At 42.7% G+C, this 17,925-nt stretch overlaps 1 protein-coding gene across 1 annotated transcript in view; it reads right to left on the bottom strand.

The window, feature by feature from the left end:
• The window catches only part of NWD2 (NACHT and WD repeat domain containing 2), a 161,348-nt gene extending 149,083 nt beyond the window's left edge, over positions 1-12,265 (bottom strand). The window contains exon 1 of the mRNA XM_069976488.1: positions 12,115-12,265. Within this exon, the coding sequence (XP_069832589.1) occupies positions 12,115-12,265 (151 nt within the window). The remainder of the gene's footprint in view (positions 1-12,114) is intronic.
• Positions 12,266-17,925: the final 5,660 nt, after the last annotated feature.

Here is a 17,925-nt window from a genome sequence, read left to right as displayed (position 1 = left end):
TATACTAAAGATATGGCTTGTACGATTTTCTCAGCTGAACTTATTAGCATATAAATTGTTCCTCCAGCCTCTACTATTTATTAAACTAATAAAAAAAAAAAAAAACACAAAATAAAAATAAATAAAATTAAATAAATAAATAAAAATCTGATCATGGCAACTTGTTGGTGGTTTCCACTGGGAATTTCAACCTGATAACATACAATGTTTGAGATCTGTGTCAGATGTTGTAAAGCTATAGATATAACCAGTATGAATTGTGATCACCCTGTATAGAACTCTAGTGAGACCACATTTTGAATACTGTGTACAGTTCTGGAGACCTCATCTACAAAAAGATATTGATAAAATAGAACGAGTCCAAAGATGGGCTACAAAAACGGTGGACGATCTAAAGTATAAATTTATCAGAAAAGACTTAAAGGAGAACTCTGACCAAAATAAAAAGTCTGCTGCAGACAGGGAGTGCATTGTGCACCCCCTGCCTGCAGTGAATATTTTATTTCGGCTGGAGTTTTCCTTAAGAATGCCTTTACACGTACAGGATCTGCAGAAGATTTGATGGCTCAGATTTGAAGCTGCAGATTTGATGCGGCTGATATCATTGTGACTTAAAGTGGTTACCCACATAGGAGCTTAAATTAAATGCTCCCAAACCTAGCTGTTCCCACTGAGTATTTTGAGCCATCTCCTGTCTTTCTAGCTGCTGCAATTCCTGAGTTACAAGTTTTTTCTAAAAGGCGATCTATATCCAAGATGGCAGCGGCCAGGAAACTACATTTGCCATCATGCATCTCCCTGATTGGTCCCTTTGTACTTGTTTGCTTAGATCTCAATAGACAGCTAATCTGGCCCTCAGAAAGGAGATCACATGTCCTGTGTCTACAAAGGGAGGGGGGGGAGGGGGAGCAGTGGTTTGTCAGAGTGGACACAGAGAAGATGATTTTTGATGTCCAGAGCTGGTAAGTATGAGAAAAAACAGGCAAAGGGTGCAGACAGGAGTGGGCAATTTCTCAGCTGTGCCATGCCATTGCAGCTGGAACATAACGCTAAAAATGACATCCGTTGGTCGGCAGCCGGACACGGGAACGATGCTACGGAGGCATGGGGTTGGATAAATTCATTCCTGCCTTTCTCCCTTTTTTCAATTTCACAGGATTTCTCCTTTAAGTTTCTATTAAATATCGCTTTAACATATGTGCTTTCTTTTATTTTGGGGGCCATGTAATTTTAGTTATTTACATATATGTTTCTTCATAGCTCTTTGAAATGGTTTTGTGTATGATGTTAGACTTGACTTCTGCGCAGTATAGTTTTACCATTTATTTTAGGAATTATTGAACTGCGTTTTTTTTACTGCAAAGCCCCAGGCATATAATATTATCTTATGTGTTGAAAGCAATAATCCACTAAACTTCACTGAAAAGGTAATTGTTTCGAGCAGAAGTACGCTAGATCAGTGAAGCTGTAGTGTAGAGTTTTACAGAGAATCTTCTTTCTCTCAGTACGGAGGGAATTAAACAGAATAGGTGAACAATAATGTTTGCGTCAGTCTTAATGCTCGCACTGTTCCCCGCATCCATGAAAAAGGCAGCTGTGCGGAAAAGACGTATAGAATCCAATACATCTAACAGGCGCCTGAGCCACTTTCAGCCCGGGGAGAAGCTTTAAAATGAAAATAGTTAAGAGTTTAAATAGTTGAGTCTCGAAGCCGACAGAAACCATTCAATAGATAAGTGAAGACGAAATGAACAACATTCAATATATATGCGGCTGCCCTTTTTTTGCTGCAGTACACATCAGGTTGTGAAAATGTCAAGGAATTGATAAGGTGAGATCATCTGCCGCTTCTGCTGTGTTAGCTAAATGTAATAGATAGAACTGGATTCAAAAGAACTATTTCTTCACAATGTAAAGAGAAATTGCAATGGTAAACATTTACAATCCTGAGGCTTATATATTTTACATGCTGTTAGGTAAACAAATTCTAAAAGGAAAAAGAGAAAGTGTGCTATAAGGCTGGCGAGGCAAAACTAAAGGCTATTACACAGGCCCATCTGGAGGAGCAAGTGAGCGCCAACCTGTCCCGTCATTGCTCGCTTGCTCCTTGTTCCTTGCTTGCTGCCAATGCTATTGCAGACGCCGACAGCGAGCCGGGGGGTGAGGGGGGTGTTGGTGGGGGATCAGGAAGAGCTGCTAAAGATCATCCAGGAAGCCCACAGGAGATAGCGGCGGCCTGTTGCCGCTGCTCCTAGTACACAGAGCAGACCGTTGCTTCCGTTCTAGTTTTTTCAACATTTTGAAAGACAAGGGTCTGCCGACATTGTGCATGTCGATTGATTGTTGCCTTTTAACAGGAACTTTTACACCAAGCAATTATTGGCCGAAGAGTAGGGTGTAACAGGGCCTTAAGAGTGGAGTCAAAAGGAATGGGACATATACTGTAAAGGAAAAACTTATACTGCTGCTTCCTGCGGGATTCAACTCTGGCTTTGCCTTGAACACTGCAGTGCCAATATTGTTAAAAAAACAATTCTGAACACATGGCATTGTACAACCTATATAGCACATAAAGCGGACTAACCATTGTCCGAATGGTTTTTCCAATTCCTGTTAGTTAACACCAGAAATCTAATGTACTGTAATGCAATGTAATGTCATGCAGTGCTCTACAGAAAAACAAGGGGCAAGAACACCCCTGCGAGACCCTGTGGCTTGGCGCATAATTCCCATTCATTTTTAAGGCTCTTTTTTTGTATCAGACATTGATTATAAGGGATGCTATGTCTAACTAGAGGCAGTGAGAATCATTTTTCTTTTTTTTTTTCTTTTGGAAGGATTCTTTGCAGTCTTTTTGTCATTGAGCCCAACATGGCTTATAAGACTCCATCTGCCAGTTTGGTGGTCTAATCTAGAGAACATACAACCCCCTCAGTCCTACATCAAACTGGCATATAATTCCCAGACATGTCTAATCTAGCTACTATCAGCTGGACCCTGAAGATAAGCTTGACAAAAGACCTTAATATACAATAGAAAGCCTTTTGTTCTTATGGGTTTGGAAATAAACAATAAGCTCTATTTATTTTTGGATAATGCCAAGCCCCAGCAGCATGTTCTCTACACAATTTAGCTGTTGTCTCTTGTCCTGCCATGACTTAATAACAATCAATAGACCACAGTTACAACACTCCTTACAGCCTCACTAAATGTCGGACAGTCCGTCACAGCATCTTGCAGTGTTCTAGCTTTTCTGCCACTTACAAAAACTGTCTTGAGTACTGCGACTTAACTTGTCATGTTGATAAAATGATCAATATTCTCAAACTCTTTAAAGCTGCCATCTAGAGAACTCGGCTATGTACAGGGATGTGCTCCTTGGCCTCATCTCAGATAACTCTTTGACATACATTACTGCCTGCTTTACAATGCTAAATGATCTTACATGTCCCATTAAGGGTTTAATGTATCTAAATGTACCTTGTGTCTCATTTTTTTTTTTATTAATTTCATAAAATGTAATATATGCTAATGAAATAGTATTTGTGGAACTGGGCGGTGACTGCACCTGGTGCACTAGGTGTCATGATCCATCGCTACAAGCAATGAAGTATAAGAAAACATGTTTTATACCGGAGCCTCTACAGACTTACAGGCATAAGGAGAGATAAGGGTCTATTACCATGTATTTTATAGGCTCGATAATATATTTATCTGCTGACTAGGGCTTGAGATGGCGCTAAGACGTCCTGCTAGGAGAAAAATGGTAAGAGCAGTTCTCTAAGGATAACTTCTCACCATGTTTGCTGTCTATAAATTCATGTTATACTCCTGCGGTTGCAAATGTCTAGGTTGTAGTTGACTGTATTTTTCATTATAGGTGAAACTCCAGGATGCTGACGCACAGAAGATTAAACATATTATACAGTAAGGTAAAATATATGTTCTATAATCCCCTCTCCTATAGATTATGTAATCAGTCTCCTTCCCGAGTTCTGAGTCTGCTGCCTTCTTCTCAAGACACAGAAAAACGGGTGTGAGCTGTTCACTCCATCCCTGCTCTCATCTCCCTTTTTCTCCCTGATTCCTTCAGAGATGCTGATTACAGCATCACAGAGTGCCAGGGACAGCCATTGAACTGAAGACAGCAGCTCCATTCTGGATCATAGAGGGTTTCTAAGCAAGAGATTTCTCGGTTATGTCATATACCCCTATAGGTCCTATGGAAAATGTTGTTTTATTATGAGACAACCACTTAAATAATGCACCCTAATGTATCAATAGTTGATTAGCAGGGTGCTGACACCTGCCCCCCTTGGCTACTATTCACTTCAAGAAGCAGTACACTGGCACCACTGCTTTCCGTCTCTATTCTCACTTTAGTGCAGACAACGAACAGGTGATCAGCAGAAGAGTTTAGTGGCAGCACCCCGCTGATCAACTATTGATTAGTTTATCCTGTGGATAGGCTATCAATTGAGAACATATCTCCTAAACATATATAAATAGTGTTGAACGAGCATGCTCTGACGCTGCTCAGGAAACTGACAGCTGATTGGCATGAATCCCTGTCTAGTTACTAATCTGTTTTGCAGAAAGCTATTATTACATTAGCTATCCATTTTTTTTTTTCGTTCTAATGCTATATACTGTATATAGCACCTGAACAATTGCTGGTCCTCTATCCACACTGTGAAGTAGAGGGCACCTGGAAAAATGCCTCTGCCATTGATTTCAATGGGGCTCATTACTTGAGGCAAGCACTTAAGCATTAAAAAAAACTCAACTTGAGTAACAAGGCATTTTACTACTCGCTCAACTGTATAAAGAACAAATGTCAATTAACAATGAAAAAAAAACAAAAAAAACACCAATCTCTCTAGTGGCATTGTATTATAGGCAGTTTTGTGGCACTAGAATTTAGAATGTGGGGCAGTAGGGTCTGGTATTTTTAGTTAGAGGATAGACGGCCAGAATTTGTTACCTAAATGTGATCTGTGATGCACTGTTTGCTGTGGATGAATAGGAATAGGAGCACAGCACTGATGAAGCCAGGGACAATACACCTTGATTCATTACACATATGTGTATATAGGTGTACTCTTATTGCCTTTAACAAACAAGAAACCAATTTGTTGGTTGTTCAAATAAATTATACAGGTCTAAGAAACATTGTTAGTCGGCTGCATATATCTCTATGTGTAAATAAGGGATTTGTGGCTGACAGGGATGTAAGATAAGGGCCACACAAATGATCCAGTGATTGTTCATGTGTCCCTGTCTGCATGATAATCGAGCCTTGTAAAGACCTGATCGCTGATCAACTAGATTTACAGGCATTGTTCAGCCCGTCTAAAAGGCTTGACCGGGAAGATTGCGTCAGATTTAGATAATGAGGAGGATGAAAAACATTCAATGGTTTTTATAGTACTAATGAACACCCTAAATCTACATCTCTTACATAAACCTACCTGCCTAGACTATAGAAGCAAATGGTGCGTTACATGCAAATAGGAAATCAATGCCAAAAATCTTTTTTTTTTTTTTTTTTTTTTACAAATCACGACTGCATTTGTAATTAAAATAGACTATTATTCAGGGAAATATCAGAAATACAAGCCTCATTGTTCCTTACATTGACCCTGTAAGACCTTTATTGACTACTGAACATGTTCATAATGGTTTTTACAATGGTAAGAACAGTATCATCTAGAAATGTAATGCCCTATGCTTCAATAGATTATCACTATTATCATTTCTTAGTGTGTCCCATACCCCCAGTTAATTCCATAATTTTATTGTTTCCATCATATACACTGATATCTCATTATCCTAGCCTTCTATCTGCTCTGCACTCTTTATGCAGAAACTTATCCTTTATCTCCATCCGACGTAATGTAATTGGCACAATACAGAATTTAATTGGTATAATAGAGAATTTGAGCAGCGGCTTCACACTTTTGGTAGGAATCTTTTACAAAGCTATAACCTCTTCACAAGTTTACAAATGATTCATCATGCTTCATCAAACATGGGGACAACAAGCATATTTGTACAACACTAGTATTAAAATGTTACAGTGTTCTTTTTATGAATGGGAACAAGATATTGAAATATAAAAAGGATTGTTATTCATTAAAAGAATGGCCGGAAGCTGTTTGATCTGTACCCCATGTAGTTGCCACCCTGCATTACTGCAGCTTCAGCTGCTATAGGAGTGAATAGGAGCTGAGGCTGCAGTAACTCAGCACCACCAGCACATATACTATGGGGCTAACTGCTTCCATCCCTGTTTCCTGTGTGATGCAGATACAGCTGATCAGCAGGGGTGGCAAATGTCTGCACCCTGCTGATCATAAATTAATAGTATATTCTGTTGATGTACAATCCAAGGTATTTTCCTGGAAAAGCACCTATAAAGGGGTTTCCCAATAAAGCAAGGGCCCTATTACACAGGATGATTATCATTAAAAAATCATTAAAAAATCTTTCATGTGTCGTTAATCGTTGATTTGGATTTAACTCTAAAATCATTTTTAATCGTTTGATTATCGTTTGCTGTAATTCCACATTGGTTCGCTGTAATTCTGCATTCGTTCACTAATTGTTCACTGTAATTCTAAATCATTTCTTTTATTATTATTATTTATTTATAAAGCGCCCTTAATTTCAGAACACTATACAAGCGACAGGGGTAACAAACAGGAACACTACAAGATCAAAAACACATTACATGAAGGTAAATAGCAGACTGATACATGGGAGAAGAGGACCCTGCCCGAGAGGGCTTACAAGCTATACAATCTATTCCTTCTTTTGCTGGGATCAGATGGAGTAAACTATCGTAGTTATGATCGTTGTAATGATCGTAACTATTGACTATTGAACGATTTCAGGTTAACGATAAAATATCTCGTTTTCGATCATTTATCATTAATCGTTGTAAATCGCTTAGTCTAATAGGACTCTAAGGGGCGATAATCTGCTTTGTAATAGAGACAACGATCATCGGCTGATCGTTGTTTTAGGTTTGGACCTGAAATCGTCAGGCGCCGAGCAAGCATTGCTGGCGGCTAACGATTCCCCAAATACCTTACCTCACCCCACTCCCGGTCTTCTCTCCTGTGCTCCGCAACTTCTTGGTCCCGGGGACTGCAGGCTGACAGGCTGCTCAGACCCTGCTGCAGCTGAAGACCGGGAGCAGGTAGAGGTAAGGTGTCAGGTGTTTGGGCAAGGGCTGCATGGACATCACTAATGATTTTCCGCACAATAATCGTGAAGTGTAATAGAGCCCTAATTGATGGCATATCCCAAGATGTTCTGACTGTGAAGCTACAACTGCCAGGATCCTCATGATCCTTAGCATGAAGGTTCTGCAGTTCTAGATGCCTATCATTTTAGCATTTATCATTCCAGGTGTTTTGATCGGCCAGGTTCCAAATGCTGAGACCCCCCCACCGATCTCTCAAATAAAGAGGCAGAAGCACTCACCATACTGTGGCAATTCATGTCTACTTGGCGCTTGTAAGAATTTCTGTGCCTTATTAATATCTTCTTCCTTTTCTTGACTGCTTACTTTTTACATCTGAACATTTAAATGAATCTTTATTTTAGTTCATTGATTTTATTACATTGTGCATTGTGGGTGTCTCGCAATGTTTGCATTCAAAGAGAGATCTATCACTGCATCTTCGACAGGCAGCACATATTGTTCTTGAAATTGGATTCTCAGATTAAAATGGACCTGATAAAAATCTATAAAATAGGATAATGCATTGAAAAATGATTACAAACAGGGTCAGGGGTGTACACAGATGAGCGATGCCTCCATTCCTTAACTCTGAGGTTAGAGAAGGCTAGGTTTGACATGGTGAGTGATCAACCTCATCTCCATAATAGCCACATGAGTTGCCTTTCAATGGGTTTATTGTGCTTCAGTTGCATCCGTTTTCATCAAATACATCAGTGTAACTTTTTTTTGGACGAACATAAAATCTGTTCATACGCAAATTTTGTGTCCGTTCCAAAAATTGGAATATGAACGTAAAGGGCACATCTTTTTTTTTTTCTACATTATAGTCAATGATGACGGATCTAAACGGAAGGTATTTCCTTTCAGGTCTGTTTACAAGTTATCCATAATCATTCATTTTTTTCGCTTAGCATGCGCAGCAGAGGAGGGAACCAGGAAAGAATATAAACTCATTTAAACTGACCGAACAAGTTTTTTTTTAAAGTCCGTCGATTTATAAAATAAAGCAGGACTTTTCCCCTGAGTCGTGCCTTCTGGCGGGGGTCCCGAGGCCGGTCCTGCCGCTCACCATAGGCATAGGGAAAGGTAAATTTGTATTTGTAATCAATTTCCCCCATGCCCCCGCCGCCAGCTACCTGATTTTAAAAATCGCCGGACTTCTACTTTAAAGTCAAAATGCAAATGGACCATTAGAAAGAACTGATAATTTTTGCAATCAGTTTGCATTAGTTTGCTCATCAGTTTGTGCTTATCCCCTCATTTAACCCCTTCACATCAGCCATACGGCTATATACATTCCTGCTACACATACCCCATGCAACAGGAACATAGTTAAATGTTCCTGACTCTGAAGGGGTTTTAATGTGTGCAGGGCTGTTTTAATGCGATTGACCCTGCACACATTTGTGTCCCCAGACCGGGGAATGACTGGAAGCCGCGGTCACGCAGCTGCCTGTCATTAACCCTCTTAAACGTCATGATGCATATCGATCAAGGCTTTTAAGATAGTCAGTGACAGGACAAGTACCTGTCACTGACTGATCGGAACCTGCGCAGCATGGCTGCAGGGGTCCCGCTCACTTGTACCGGCAGGCAGGGGTAAGCCACTTACTTTCGTCCTGTCAGATCTTTGATCTGTAGATAGAGTCTGCTCTATAACAATATTGTTCCCGCACAGTGAACAGCATACATGAAAAGCGAAAAAAAAACCCACCAGAATTGCTATTTTTTTTTAAATGATATATATATATATATATATATATATATATAAAAACTAGAGATCATGGTGCAAAAAGTGACACCCCAGCCAGCCCTGTTGGTGGAATAATAAAAGCACTATGGCTCTTAGAAGGCGGGGAGGAACATTGCTTCAATATGACCTGGACATCTGGGCATCAATGACCTCGGTCATGAAGGGGTTAATATGGACGAATCTGTTCATGAATGAGACAAATGCAGATGTGAACCTAGCCTTAAGGGGTTGTCCAGCGAAAATCTTTTTCTTTCAAATCAACTGTTGTCAGAAAGTTATATAGACTTGTAATTTGCTTTGAATAAAAAAAAAAAATCTCAATCCTTCCCATACTTATTAGCTGCTGTATGTCCTGTAGGAAATGTTTTATTTTCAGTCAAACAGGAACTGATCAGAGCAGAAGAGGCTTTCTATGAGAATCCCTATAGAAAACCTCTTCTGCTCTGGACAGTTCCTGTCTTGGCCAGAGATGTCAGCAGAGAGCACTGTGTCAGACTGAAAATAAAACATTTCCTGCATGACATACAGCAGCTAATAAGTGCACTTGAGATTTTTTAATAGAAGTAAATTACAAATCTATATAACTTTGTGACACCAGTTGATTTGAAAGAAAAAGATTTTCACAGGACAACCCCTTTAAAAGGGAGAAAAGAGAAAGGTTTGGTACTGTGTTAGCCGGTGAAAAAATGTTTTTGCTCTACTGGGCTTTTTTGTCTCTCTGAGGGCAATAAATGCTATGGAAATCCCCCCTAAACTGCTCAGTACTGCTCGATTATGTACTTCATGCTACTGCTCCTTGTGAGGCTGTGCTATAGAGATAAATGCGGGCAGGATCTCTTATCTGTGTGCTGTTTATGGGAGACATCGTATCAGCCAGTCTACACCAACTTGCACTGGGACAAATAAGGACAAATTAATCTGCATAGGGAAAAATTGGTGAAAATTCCATATACAAATTATATAACTGCAAGATTGTGCTACTTCTCATGTACACCTATGACAGCTTATACCTTAAAAGACAGGTATGCTTCAACTTTTCTGTATACGTGTTCTACCATTATCAAAATTGACACCTATATAAGTCTTAATGGTCCAATAACAGAATAGGAAAGTTCCTGCTGTTGTGTTCAAAGCTCTTCAGAAGAATATGAGATGAAACGTCTGCTGACTCCCCTAGTGGTGATATCCTTTACTTGTTGATAAGCTGCAGGGGGGCTGAAGGGATCTCACTGTCCCTCTGCCAGTCCTGGGGTTAGTCCATAGATATATGGAATTGGACGTACACATAGCTTCACTTCTTATAGACAAGTATAGGTCCATCATATAAAAAACTGTGAGATACAAAGTGCTGATACCATGAATGACATTGGTTTCTTCCGTTTGTTATGTCCTGTGTAAGCATACCCTCAGCACTGAGTGACCCTGGGAGATAATGCTGCTTTCAGCACCAATGCTGTTGATAAAGAATGAAGACCAGACTTGTTCATTAATAATGCGTAAGCTTAAACCCTGAAAGCCTGATACCTAGCAGCCCATTACCTCAGGTTGTAGGAAATGATTTATCAGCAAATATTACATGACATACTGATAGTTTTAGCTTAGTGTATAGGCTGGAAATACACATTGCAACATTGAGAGGCATAATGTGAAGATCTGGTTACAGCTTCAGACCAAGGAAGCTTACGTTTTCTACAGAAGCCTGGAGAATGGCTGGGCTTCTCATGGAAAGACAAGGTCACAGATAAGCAAGCCCTGTCAGCGAACATGTGTGATCTTGTCAGGCCCCAGCCATTGTAAACACTTCTTAATGGCAACTTTCAGCATTCAGCATAGAAGAAAAGTGTTCCCATCCCCAGTTCAGATGACAGTGATGTCAACGCTTTTTGTAGACGATGATGTCACCAGTGCACAACCTCAAAACTTACTGCTATGCAGTCATAGTCTGCTGGTGCTCTGCTATAATAATGGACGTGGCGGGGAACACTCATAGAATGATCTCACTAGAATATATGATTTATACATACTGTATCATGGATATTGGGTCATATTATCAAATCATAAGCTAAATACCAACGCTGCCGTCCTGCTGAATCCCACAGGTTTTTTATTTTTTTTATATGACTTCTTTATCATATTTGAACTTGATGTGTGTAACTGTGTAACACATTGTAGTATGATCCATCTGATGTATACTGGTTCCATATACAATACTGTATATATGACTTTATCATTTCCATCATCACACGTCCAATATTCCACATTGACAACTGTCAGTCTTGTCTGCTGTACTTTCTGCTCTGCCTCCTCTATCTGTAACCATCTCTCCCTGGCAAATCTGGGGCACCTACTTTTTGCTGTCTCTATGAAGGGTGCTGTGAACACATGCCAGTCATTGGTTGCGCAGGATTCACACTTCCCCCGTGTTTGACATCTGAAGACATTGTACAGAAATCTTACATACATTACAGGAAGTGTAGACTGGAGAGGAGATCAGGCTAATATGTGATGGATCTTCTGTAACCCAGACATTCATCTCCGGCTCAATGAGGCGTGTGGGCTTACTATAAATACACTTTATGATGAGGACATGCTTGCAGGCTCTGTAGGATATCCCCTCTTGTTTCCTAGTAGTAATAGGACTCTTCCTTCTCTTATGGGGTTAATACTCACACATGGAGTTCTGCATCCATATCTGTGTTACATAATAGATTGTAACTGGAAGGCTGAAATATCCAATATACAACTGTATTCATAGTATCCTTCAGGCATACACATATTATTGTAACAACACAGTAGAGGTGACCCTAGCCAGTGGAGCTTACAATCTAATGGGCTGTAGTGCTATAGTATTCAATGTAAATCAATCAAAACAGACAATAATTTCTATGAATCTTCAGCATATATTATTAATACATCCCAATAGAGGTGATCCTATCCAATAGAGTTTACAATCTAATACTGTAGACTAATGATCTCTGTATATAAGGAACACACAGACATGACACTGCTAGATAAGCCCAAATACAACTAATTGTAATGCCAAAGAGGTTCTGCAGCAGCTAAAGTCGTACTCTTAAGTTTAATGGCAGTATACAAAAGTGTGACTTACCCTCAGGGTTGGCACTGATGAAGACCCGGACGCTTTTCCCTGTTGGCACAAGGTGTGGGGGCATTGCAGAGAGGTTCCCAGAGAAGGCTGCTCTCCTGATGGCAGAGTCCCGGGGGCATGGTGCCCTACTGCTCGCTCCAGACGGCCACATGGCATCTGCCTCACACACACATGCCAGCTACAAGGAGTGAAGTAGGCGACTCACTGCTGGGCAACTTCTTACCCGCTGGCACCCACATCTAAATGGCTAATTGTCTGCAGATAGAGAAGGGCCATGCCAACTTATTGCAAGAAGAGAGCAGAGTGACAGGGAAGGGTTAACTCCAGCGATCCCGGCATCACAGGAAGCAGTAAGCATGCCCCATGGACTCGGGGTGCCAGGCTGACAGTGCCAGCAGCTACACACCGAGCTGGTTCTCTTGCAGTCAGGATCAGCAGCTACTACTACTGCTACTGCTGCTATTACTGCTGCTGCTGCTGCTGGGAACATGTGACTTGGGAGAATCTTCATTCCCTCATCTCCCTCCTCTCCCCTGCCCAGCTACAAGGAGGCAGAGAGGAGGAGGAGGAGGAGAGGAGGACCACTGGCATCCACCGCGGGAGGCTTCAAACTGCCCACCTCTCTGGGCACTGCAGACTGAGGGACCACAGGCAGCAACACCTGGACTGGCAGATGATAATAGCCATCACAGCCCTGTACAGGATGTCATTGGAACATAGCAGCTCACCCTTTCCCTGCCAGAACTATTTTTGCTGTTATGAATTATAGTTTTTTTTTTGGCTGTTTACATGTTATATGTAATAAATGTATCCACATCTAGGTTTGTTTATATTTGTTTATATAAATATTATTGCAATGATTGTTTTTCTGGATCGTTTATATAGTTTTGAAGTTGACTCTTATTTTTCATGTTACTTTTTTATTTATTTACTATTTATTTATTTTTGCACAATGACTAAATAATATGTTTGAATGCTATACAGTAAAGGCCCTATAATCGCCCTGTGGAATAGGAGGCAATGATCAGCAGACATCGTTCATGTCGGCTGATCGTTGCCTCCTATTCCACAGGACATGTTGAAAGACAAATGACTTATATAGCAACTATCTGCTGATGTTGCTCTGTGGAATAGGAGCGGCAGCAGCAGATCGCCACTATATCCTATGGGCTGCCCGGACGATCGGTGATCACCCGGGGAAGCCCCCCTGCACCTCCCTCTGGCCCTCCCTGCACTCACCCGCTTGCTGCTACTGCGTGTAATAGCGGCAGCAGCGAGTGGGGAATGAGGAGCAAACGGGCGCTGACAGCGCTCGTTTGCTCCTCTTGTCGGCCCGTGGAATAAGGGCTTAAGGGTCCTATTGCACATAAAGCGATTTTTAATGATAAACAATAAACGATTGCAAACTTTATCGTTCACCTGAAATTGTTCACCATATTACACAGAACGATAGTCGTTAGTTACGATCGTTACTATGATCGTTTCTGATCCCAGCAAAACAATGAACAATGTGCTATTACACTGAACGATTAGTGAAAAATAAGCGAACGAATGTGAAACTACAGCGAACGATTAGCGATAATTTTACGTTCAGATCTAAATCAACGATCAACGACATACGAACGCTTTTTCGATCGTTGTCTGCAATTACATAGAATGATTATTGTTTAAATTTGAACGATATAACGATTTCTCGCACGATAATCGTCCCGTGTAATAGGACCCTAAGATTGGTTGTGCCGTCATCCAGGTCTGTTGGCAGAGACATACATGACAGTTAAGGATAAGGGTTGCTGTTTTTCATTTTTCTGGATCATTTCTTTATTTGCTTTAAAAGTTAAAGCAAGAAATCAGCAATACGCTGATGCATGCACATAAGAAGGAATAGACCAGAGGGGACTCATTGGCTTCTATAGAAAAGAATTCTAGGCATGCTCTGTGACCTGCCCATACGTCATTGTGCATGGAGGGGGAAATATGAATAATGTGATAATTATAGATTGTGACTGTGATTTCCTCCGCTTTGTTTTTAGGCACCGCCTCCTTCAACTGTCAATCATTCTGGAGAAGGCGGTGGCCTGAAGATGCAGCGGCTGGGCGGGAGAACAGAAGAGGATGCCGGATTACAGCAGCAGCAGCACACTAGATAAGTTTGCACTGCTGTGTGATCATCTGAGAGCACAGAGATATGCATATCGGTCAGTTTACCTCTATCATTATTGCCCTCACATCCCCTGTATACACAGGAGATGTGCTGCTGATAATAAATTTTAAAGCAGCCAAAGATCGGCCATTTCCCCTGTCCTCGGCTGGTCACTGACAATTCCACATGGCAAGTTAACGGCCGTAGGCGCGTTTCTGGCAACACTCCTAAACTATAATGGCCCCATGTAAAAAGCCCTATGGGTAGCTGTCAGGTCAAGGAGACACATGGGGGGACATGTATGAAAAGGCGAAAATGCCTTTTTTAGGTGCAGATGGGGCTGTTTGGCGTAAAAATATTTGCAAATGGTATTTTTGCGAATATTTTTTTGCATCGGCCTCATCTGCACCACCTTCGCCAGTGGGGCAGAGAGGGGGCGTTACAGGGAATGCGGCAGCACTCAAAGGGGGCTCAGCCTCTGTGTGTGCCGCATTTATCATTTTTCCGGTGGAAAAATGATACTGGCGTAGGTTTCAAAACTTTTAGACCGACGGGCTCTGTGCGATTGGGATTTATGTAAAGGCAATGCACCTCTACATAAATCCCCGAAGCTGCAGGGACATTTGTAAGCCCAGCGTAAAAAACGCCAGACATCATAAATGCCCCCCATGGTATCTTACATTTATCTAGTAGTTCCATAATTTGAAAACGTTTTTATTCTCTTGTGTAAAGTGTCAAAGACATGTTCCCAAGCTCTTGAAATACAGCAAGCAGGAACACTTCTACACTCATCCCTCCCCATCAAATAGAAAGTTACCATATGTTTCCTTGCCCAAACAGCCATCTTACTGTGTCAACATTTTGGAACATGAATTAAAGGTGACAGATTCACTTTAAGGGTAGCTTCACACGTAGCGTTAATAACGCTGCGAGTTGGCTAGGTCCTGGCAGATCACTTTCACTGCATACACACAGCGGTCTGAACTGCATGTATGTAATTCTGCCGGCCGCTTAACCCCTTCTGTTGCCGCCCGGCTCCTGCTCCCGCTCTGTATACATTACCGGTCCTCGCTGCACGGGGTCCCGGAGCACTGCTCTTCCGCCTGGCCAATCAGTGTGTTGCCCTGCCGCAGCCACTGATTGGCCGGGCAGGAGAGCATTACGCCGGATCCCCGTGCAGCGAGGACAGGTAATGTATACAGAGCGGGAGCGCAGCCTTGCGGCAGCTGAAGGGGTTGAGCGGCCAGCAGACCGCTCGTTCAGACCGCTGTGTGTATGTAGTGAAAGTGATCTGCCAGGACCTATCCGACTCGCAGCTTTATTAATGCTGCGAGTCTGTACGTGTGAAGCTACCCTCAGTATGTATGTATACCTCATCTCCTCACAGTCAGCAATGCAAAGCACAGTGTATGGGCATGTGTATGAGAAGCATACTGCAGCAGAGCAGAACAAAATACCTTAAGGACTACCACAGCCTGATGTGACCAAATGAAGAACCTTTGATTTTATATCCTAAGGCTACAAACACACTTGCCGAATCCGCAGCGAGTTATCTCATCCCTGCTGCGATTTTGTCTGCAGCCCGCCCCATTAACCCCCCGGCCGCCGGAGATTATACATTACCGGGTCCCCGCTCCTGCTTGCTTCGGGGCAGGAGCGGGGACCTGGTAATGTATAGCCTGGCTGCCCCCCTGCTGCCCCGATCGCCACCTCAACAGCACTGATCGCCCCCCGCAGTCCCCGGCCGCACGATATCCCCCAGCCCCGACCGCACGATCCCCCGTAGCCCCAGCCCGCACGATCACCCCCCCCCCCACGATCCCCCCCCCCCCCCCCGCAGCACTGACCGCTCGGCGATTGTGCGGCCAGGGGCTGCAGGGGATCGTGCGGCTGGGGCTGGGGGATGTCGTGCGGCCGGGGACTGCGGGGGGCGATCAGTGCTGCTGAGGGGTTGATCGGGTAAGCAAGCAGGAGAGGGGACCCGGTAATGTATAATCTCCGGCGGCCGGGGGATTAATGGGGCGGGCTGCAGACAAAATCGCAGCAGGGATGTACATCTCTGCTGCGATTTTGTCTGCCATTGAAAGAATAGGGCTGGGATCCACAGAGAGTCTTGCTGCAAATACGCAGCGAGTCATCTCTGGCAAGTGTGTTTGTAGCCTTAATGGGGGTTTTCACCCAAACTGGACTGATAGCCTACTGTATGTGCAGGCATCCACCTGGAACCCTCACCAATCAGCCGTTAACACTATTCAGCAAATGGGGCCCAGAAGCAGTTGACTTTGTTTATTGTATAGTGAGGGCAAGGCATTAGTGCAGCTCAGCCCCAGTTCAAGTGAATAAGCTGCATTAACCAGGTGTGCCCACTTAATAGGGAATGGACACAACTGCTTCCATCCTCATTCACTGTATAGTGCAGATACTGAATAGCTGATTGGCATGGGTGCCACATGTTCTCTGCCTCTGATCAGTCATTGACAACCTATTCTGTGGATAGGCAATCAACCTGTTATGACCGGAAATCCCCTTTATTTTATGTTATGATGCTAATGAGACATTTAAAACCAAAGGCTAACAATACTAGAGATGAGCGAAGCAAATCTGACTAATTTCGATTCCCAGCAAATCGGGCATTAAATTTGTAACAATTTGTGAATTTGCCAGATTTGCTTTGCAAATTCACTAAACATGGCAGCTGCACATGTTAGCTTACAGAACTGTCTGTCTAACAGAGCTGCAGACCCCACTGTGATGCCATTAAACACCCCCCCCCCCTCTATATAAGGTGATTGGCTTCCTGGAGGCAGCCAGTCGGCTGTGTATAGTGGAGAGTAGGTTGCAGCAGGCAGTTAGCGCAGGGAAAGAAATACAGAGAGATAGGGACAGAGAGGAGAGGAGGGTGGATTGTGGGTGGTTTTCTATGGGAGAAGTGAAGCCGTCGTCCAGTATACCAAGTAACTGGGTGACTGTTGTTCATTATACTAAGTTACTGGGTGCTGGGTGTGCATTCTAGGAAGTCACAGGGAACACAGTGTCCATCTTAATACCTCACTGGGGGCTCATTTACCAATGTCCACTGCTGTCCTGGGAGAAAATTGATATTACGCCACTAAACCACCAACGTCCACTACTGTCCATGGCGGAAACTGAATGATTGACAAGTGATTGTCATTTTTTTTTTTTTAAATTACATTTTCCAATTCTGACACTGTCACAGCAACAACTGTTGAAAAAAATGTTTACTTTGTAATAGTCCCATTGTAGCTACTATAGTTTGCCTGTTTTAATAAATATGTTTGTATATGATTCCAGAATATTCACAAACTTCATGAAACAAATTTTCCAGTGATTCATTCATCCCTAGCCAGTGGCGTCGCTAGGCAGTTTTATCCGGGGCTCCTGCCCCGGATAAAATGCCTGCTGCCCCGAATGTTTTCTTCCCCTGCATTTCCTATAGACTGTCAGTGAGTGAGTGCACTCACACTGACTCTGACTGTCCCGTGCAGTCAGAGTCAGTGTGTGCCGGTGCAAGCTGTTATCTGACTGGGCCCTGGTTCAGGCACTTACCCAGTCAGATGCCAGCCAGTGCGGGCACACTGCACACTGAATGTGACTGTCCTGGCCCCGCAGCAGGATGTGCAGCAGTCAGTGAGTGCAAGCTGTCATCT

Source organism: Dendropsophus ebraccatus, chromosome 7 (genome assembly GCF_027789765.1).
Source record: "Dendropsophus ebraccatus isolate aDenEbr1 chromosome 7, aDenEbr1.pat, whole genome shotgun sequence".
NCBI lineage: Eukaryota > Metazoa > Chordata > Amphibia > Anura > Hylidae > Dendropsophus > Dendropsophus ebraccatus.
The sequence above is the reverse complement of the archived record's forward strand: the minus strand, read 5'-3'. Positions and strand labels throughout refer to the sequence as shown.